The sequence below is a fragment of the Corvus brachyrhynchos genome, unplaced genomic scaffold (genome assembly GCF_000691975.1).
Source record: "Corvus brachyrhynchos isolate BGI_N302 unplaced genomic scaffold, ASM69197v1 scaffold1, whole genome shotgun sequence".
Lineage (NCBI taxonomy): Eukaryota > Metazoa > Chordata > Aves > Passeriformes > Corvidae > Corvus > Corvus brachyrhynchos.
Genome location: NW_008237222.1, coordinates 12437970 through 12445200, shown reverse-complemented (window position 1 = coordinate 12445200; position 7231 = coordinate 12437970). Strand labels below are relative to the sequence as shown.

The 7231-nt window shown below is 40.9% G+C and overlaps 1 protein-coding gene across 1 annotated transcript in view; it reads right to left on the bottom strand.

Moving 5' to 3' along the window:
• Positions 1-387: 387 nt before the first annotated feature.
• CEP170B (centrosomal protein 170B) overlaps positions 388-7231 on the bottom strand; it is a 57654-nt gene continuing 50810 nt past the window's right edge. Inside the window, exons 17-21 of the mRNA XM_017728943.1 lie at positions 7057-7200; positions 5472-5560; positions 4828-4921; positions 3845-3896; positions 388-3115 (exon numbers count right to left, since the gene is read on the bottom strand). Coding sequence (XP_017584432.1) covers positions 2880-3115; positions 3845-3896; positions 4828-4921; positions 5472-5560; positions 7057-7200 — 615 coding nt within the window. The 3' untranslated portion in view covers positions 388-2879. The remainder of the gene's footprint in view (positions 3116-3844; positions 3897-4827; positions 4922-5471; positions 5561-7056; positions 7201-7231) is intronic.

Below are 7231 nucleotides of genomic sequence, written 5' to 3'. Positions count from 1 at the left end.
TCGTGCACTGATCCTGGGCCCCCCAGATGCACCACTACACATGGGTCAGGTTCACACTGGAGTCACACAGGCATGTTTCCATGGTTGCATACAGTACTGCTTGTAAGAACCAACAATCAGCAAAGGAGTGGATAGCTCTTTGGCTTATCTGGAGCAGACAAGTGCAAACCGCAGTACTTCAGAAGCAGTGAACACAAGGAAAAATATGTTGCATTTCACTGTGGACCAGCAAAACCTTTTCAAATGCAAGGATCCAAGAATGAGCATTGTGTTGGGACACAAAAGCATTTTATAGTTTAGCTGAGTCACAAATAAAACAAATCAAGCTGTGCATCCTCCCTGCCTTCACACACTCATTTCCAAATTATCAACAGATACTGATTGTTGCATCCTCATTAATCACTTGAAGAGGGACTGTATTTTGCAGGTTGATTTAACTGATGCAAGGTGTCTGTGGGCTCGCTCTCAAGTTCAGAACAGAGCAACCAAGGGAGAAAATCCCTCCCTGATGTGTTGAAGAATCAAAGAAGAATCAAGCAATTTTCAAGTGAGAGTAAACAGAAGTCCCATCAAGGACACATGGCAGAGAAACAGAATCCATTTGCGCATAGCCATGAAGATGTGGAAATAACAAATAATCATGGAAGTCAGATGTATGTCTTATTAATTCACTTGTCTCTACAGCAAAACTGAAACTAACAGCAACACCTTATCTGTGAAGGTCCTTCAACTCCTAGTGAGTTGGGGTAGCACCTGGTCAGTTCAAACCCTAAAAAGGGCTTGAAAAATTGTGTCTCATGTCAGGAACGATACCACCATTTATGATATTCACCAAGGGCACAGTCAGGTATTTCAAGAAAAGACAGATCAGAATCAACAACTGAATTAACACATTCAGATAGTGCGTATATTACAGGCAGAACAACATCAAGGGCAAATTCTTTTTATTCTGCATTCATCTATGTGAAATCCAGCAGATTTCTTCATGGAAGGGCATCTCCACACAAGCAGACGAGCTTATAGCCTACTAGAAATCTTGGAAGGATATCTGCACCTACTATTTACCAGCCAGCATCTTGCAGGCTCAAAAATAAACTAATGGCGTGTTGACATACTCCCATTTTGGGACCGATCCTGTCTCTGCTGAAATCAATGGAAAGCTCTCACTGGCTTCACCAGGAAAGCAATCACCTTCACTAGTAAGGTGAAACACTTTGTGAGCATCCCTATTTATTTAAATTATTTTAACAGGTTCCCACTGTTACAACATCCTAGCAGAAAAGCTCAGGTAACTACTGAAGCTAACTAAGGAATCCACTACTCACCCCAAAATATAGTCAGCACACAAGAAGCAGTCAAGCTTGGGAAACCATTTTCACTGGTTAAACTACATACTGTATGAGGGCAAAGTGGAACTCATCTGCTCACCTTTCCCAGTAAATGTATCCTCCACAGCTACAAAAGAATTTCTTTACCCAATTACTATTTGTTGACCTGGAAGAATGAAAAAGGAATCGATACAAGACAGAAAAAACTGGGAGCAAGCACATCTGGAAGAGATCCCCTCAAAACCAAAATTTTTGTTCTTAAAGCAACAAAAATTGCTTAGTGTTTCGCAATTTAACACATAGACAGAATACGAACCCCAACTTCTGTTAAATAAGAAATCGCTCAAACAACTGCACACAACCCTTAGTGTTTCTAGGATTATAACGGACCAAAAATTAAATCCAGACACAAAAATCCCAAATGTACCAAGTGCTTTACATTGTTGAATCGTTTCTGAAGAACACCACAGAATGGTGGTCTTTGCAAGCACTTTTGCATTGAAAAAAATTCATAACAGAACTAGCCATAAAGGTGGAGCTACATTGAAGCCATTATTTTTCAGTGCTGTCAAGTGATTGCACTAGTTCACAGCAACTGTGTAATTAAGTTTATTCCATGAGCCATTGGAACAGATGTTTTTCTTTGCAATTGGGTAATTGCAAACATCTTAGTCTTTGGCCCAGCCAAGAGCATTTGTAGCTCATCATGAAAACACTGTATATTTAAATTTAAAAAGAAAAGCAGCTTAAAGACAGCATTTGTACCAAAATCATGAAAATTTGGCAAGCTAAACTGTAAAATCTAACTTTTTGTACCTACCCCAAACTTTGGGTCAGAAATATCATCAAAAATAGTAACTATATCAGTAGTCTTTACATTCATACCATTATTAACTTTTACACTTTCCCAAGAGAAAAACAAAAGGGTTTATTCTGTCTTGTTTTGGTTTTTGGACTGAAAACCAGATGCACAACTTCAGTGTGGTTGCCTTTTTATGAATGCTGAAAGGGAATCTTACACAACTGCAGTAAGGGTTTCTCTCAGAAACCCATGATATTGCACAGTCGTCCTGTTGGATTTGCACGTTGATTCCAACAGAGCTGTAATGCTTCACTTGTACACTTAAAAAAAATTCAAACAAATAAAACCCAAACAAATATAGTACCAAAAAAAGTGTGTTTTTTTTTTTCAAATTGAGCCTCATTACAACTGAAGAGTTATAAACAGGCCAATGCAAGAACACCTTAGCCTCAGCAGTACTGAATGGAAAATATGCAAAGCCTGTTTTCTTATGGCACACTGGAAGAATAAGTGAGTAATTTTGTAAAAATCAGTTTGCCTCTATGCTGAATATGTGCTGCTCCACAGTGCTAGTCTTGTTTAAAAGGCATACACAGACTTTCCATTCACCCTCACAGCATAGATTTTTCTTTTTTGTGCAACATATTAGCAATCTAAACAACTGTTCCACACAAACTGTCCACAAACCACTCATACACAATACTAATGCGACAGTAGATTACAGTATAACAGCAATACAAAATACTGTATCAGATCACATATTTCTCTCCATCTGGAATGAAATTCGAATCTTGTAAGCTAGAAGACCCACAGTTCGATTTCTGAGCGTAGTTTCTCATCTGTGCTGGGGACAGAGTCTCCAGTGTGGACCCAGAATTGTTAGCAGTCCTGACTTTAGTGGCTGTAGATTGTTTAGCAGCAGAAGATGTTTTGTTACTGGCAACTATATCCAAGTTTCCAGTAGGGTCAACGATGGCATTTATGACTGAGGGAAAAAAGGAAAAGAAAAAAACCAAAACCAACATTAGCAGCACTCAGCAAAGTTTCCAAACAGAAGTTTGCTGCCTTCATTTTGAAGGCAGTAGAACTGTAAGCAGTACTTTTCTTCATTTTAGTCAGTTTATCTTCCTCATTAGCACCTTCAGGTCTAAACAGCTTTACCAAGCAAAACCTCTCCCAAACTGAAGCTACATGGACTCTCAACTTTCTGGTTAAATTGGAAAAGACAAACTACAGCAGCCAAATGGCAAGCTTTTAGCAGGAGCCCAAAATGATGCCTGGATGTTTTTACATGCCTTTATTAAGCTTTTAGATGATGCAAGAGCTTGTCTTGCTTTTCCTAATGCAGAGATCTATGTGCAAAATTCAAGTCCAAAAAGCATAACACAGCTTATTGGCTGAAAGAGCTGTTAAATATTGTTTCATCTGAACAGTCCTGCACCAGTTTATCTTATTGGAATATGCTAATGACCACAAACAAAGCATTTCCACAGTGACAGCTTCTACATTTCAATAGTCAAAAATGTTCTTAAAAACTGACAGTATAAGATAAATCTACTCTTAATTCCATATGCACTCATCAGAGAGCGCTGTGGTAACAAACTCAACTTCTGCATCCTTTCCCAGCTTTCACTGGCAAATGAGGCCACATTACTTTATTTTCTGCAACTTTACTGGCATTTGAGAGACAAAAGGAACATTTTAGGTGACCAACCTTCAAGCTGTTTTTGAACTCGCCTGAGCTCCTTCAGGATAGAACTGATTTCCTAGAAACAAAAGTGTCAGAATGGAAAATTAAGCAACGAAGTACTCAACTGACACAGGAATCTAGTCTTACGCCTCCTGCCTTATCTGATCAAGAAGATTCAAAGTCAGGCAACCCCCTTGCTCATTTAACAGAAAAGACAAATCTGTATGAAAGTGCATTTTGCCAGTGCACAGGGAGCATGCTCTGCGTCGTGCCACCAAGTGCTGCGACAACACCCCATTCATACCCACAGTGGCTTTTAGCTATCAAATGCTGCAACTGTACAAAGGCTCCTCCTCAACATCAAATACACAAAGATATTTGTAAATTCAGCTCCTAGACCAGATGAGGCATTTGGCCACATTTATACTGCTGCAGCACCAAGCTACGCAGGGCTTGCACAATGCTGCCTAGCATAAATCGTATTAGCTGGGTCCAGTGCTGTACTTAAATCCTTACTGACAATCCCCTTCAAGGACAACAAAAGGTCATGAGAGCACAAACACCGTCTTGACGCTGAATCATCTAATTGAATTCACCCTGAGGTGGATTTTTACTGCCCTAATATCAAACAGTTACAGGTGAATTAAACAAACATTCATGAGAAACACCTGTCTGCAACTGAAGCTGTGGCAACCATATGGCAGGTGGTCCTTTGTTAAATGTTTAAATGAGGCCTAATGACCCTGAATTTCAACATCTGTTAAGAGACCCAGTCTCTGAAGATCAATCACAAAGGAACTGGGCAAGGTTTTGGTGAAACAAAACCACTGAAGGAACTCACTTTGTTACACTTCGAACAGTAATAAAACCCAGCAGTTCAACACATGAAAATGGACCAGAAATTTCAGACATGGATTTGAGAAGGGCCAGAGATTGCTGGTTTGGTTTCTTACAAAGCTTTCATGGATGAAAAGTCTTTAGTATCTCACTTGTTTGCATGGACTTACCTTGTTTGATGTCTTCAGAATTGGCACTTCATTTTCTGAATTGATTTTGGCCTCCATCTCCTCCCAGGTCCTTTCTGAGTTTTGAAACAGAATCCTGTAACACAAAAAGTAGAGCAGATCTTAAAATTGCCATCAAAAAACCACTTGTTTAAAAGACTTAATTATCACAAGATGTGGCAACAAAAGAGATTAGTGGATTAGCAACTGGAGACAAAGCTCCTTTGAGCTGATTTAGGAACATTCCAAAGTCCTTCCCTAACTGATGTCTTCTAGAGCAACAACAAACTTTGAAACGATTTCACAAGTTTGGTAACCTGCATGTATTAGAAGAACCTTAGTACAGAAAAGGCAAGAAGAGACAATCCACCAGCTTTTTGCTGTATCTCCTGCATAGGCAGCATTTCAAAGTTAAGGCATCAACAGGCATTACAAATCCAGCATTAAAATTCCAAAGGCCAAAGATAAGAGCAAAAGTGACAGCAAATAATCATATTACCGCTGGTTCACTACACACACACCATTTCCTACATCTAGATTCCCTGCATCCTGATTAAAAAACTTTCCAAGACAACAGTACAATATCTTCCACAAGTAGCAAGTCAACAAATTCACCAGCAAGCCAGTATTTCAGGCCAGGGACTTACTTCATTTTTTCAGCAAGGTTTTCTGTATTTTCACGGATTGTATGTGATAACTGGGACACTGGGTTCAACATCAGATTGTCAAAGATTACCTAAAATATGAGGACAGATAGGAGAACTTTTAGCAAAAGCAGCATTTTACAAAATGGGAATTTTTTGTACAGTAAATGATCTCCACTGAAACATCTTTGTTTGTGTGGATAATATTTGAAGTTCAAAGGAGAGTAAGATGACATGCACCTTTATTTCAGCACTTTGGCAAAAAGGTTAATACTAACTTGTTCAGACTTCCAGAGACAGATACACAGTTGTTTGCAATAACATAAGTATTTAAGCATTTCTGAAAGAAAAGCACTTAGGACTTTCCAAGCCTCACAAAAAAAATCCCCAAAAAGTCAAATCAAAATGCAAGAAGCCCCACAAGCAGTCTCACTGAAACTACCTAATGTGACACATATGAGTTCAAACCACCTTCACAGCCAGGTATCCCACCATGTCACCTTCTGCTTTATTAAAAATAACAACAAAACACCATCAAACTCCATCAAATATTCAAGTCCTGTGGCTCAGCAGGGCCTCCAGGCTTCTGCCAGGAAATCCCACATTAAGCTGGGGGCGCTCTGAAGCTGCACCTTTTATGCAGCCTTGGCACCTCTCTAAAGGAGAGGAAGGGATTGCTTCAAACCAGTCACAGGACAGGATCGGTACCAGTGGCTCAGCCCAGCGTCCCCTGTATGCGCCTGTGTGAGTCACACTCCACCTCCAGAGTGGCTGTGCAGAGCCAGCTCTCCCCTCCTGCCTGCACTGCCCTGGAGCCTCTGCCCCAGCTCTTCCTTCCCACCACAGCTGGCAGGCAGAAAGCCAGTAGAAGTGACAGCCAGAGCTGGACCAGGAGCTTTCTCCACCTCCCTCTGGCACCATCACCCCACTACACACCCCTCATCCCAACACCATCCCCAGCCTCAAGTTCAGGCCAGGCTTTCTCACCCTTTAGCACCACTCCAGTGGTTTTCAGGTCACCCTGCTCTCTCAGCCCAGAAGAACTGCATCAAATCGCAAACGTTGGAGGGAGCAGTGCTCTCAGTCTGCAGGGCACAGCAAGCCAGCTGTGCCACAGCACCAAGCCCAGTTACACACACCCCTCCTAAGGTCCAGATCCTGCCACTGCTGCTCCATGAGCAGCTCTAACCAGGATGCCAGCTGCAGAACAGCAAGGTGCCATTAAATTGTCAGTGCTTCAGATTTCAAAGTTCAGGTGTTTGAGTTCTTCTCTAAAATAGCAGTGAAATAGCCTAAGAAGGCTCTGACACTGAATATGTCCTCCCAAAACCAGGTGACCACGCCTCAAGCCTTGTCCTGGCATTTTACACAAGAAAGGAAACTTCCAGTCAGTACTGGCAAGAGGGGTGATTCTGTTCCTCTTTTTTCTTTTTTAAACACTGTTTCTATACCCACACATCTGGGCTGTTGAGAAGTGTTGGGGTGGTTTTTTTTTTGAATAGCCTCCTTTGGCAGCTTAGAAAGAACAAGTACACATACAGCAGCTTAAAGCAATGTCATATATAAAGTAAAGAAAAAGGTGGCCTGCCTCCTCACGGTTTCTTGTCCTTGTTTTTCTTGAGGGATCCTCTTCTCTATTATCATTCATATTTTGGTCAAAATCCTTCAGTTCCACTGATCCCGGAGGCACTTTCTGGTAGTTCAGACTTGCTTCTGGAATGTGCTGCACCAACTTGGAAATAATGAGTAATGAGTCATTATAA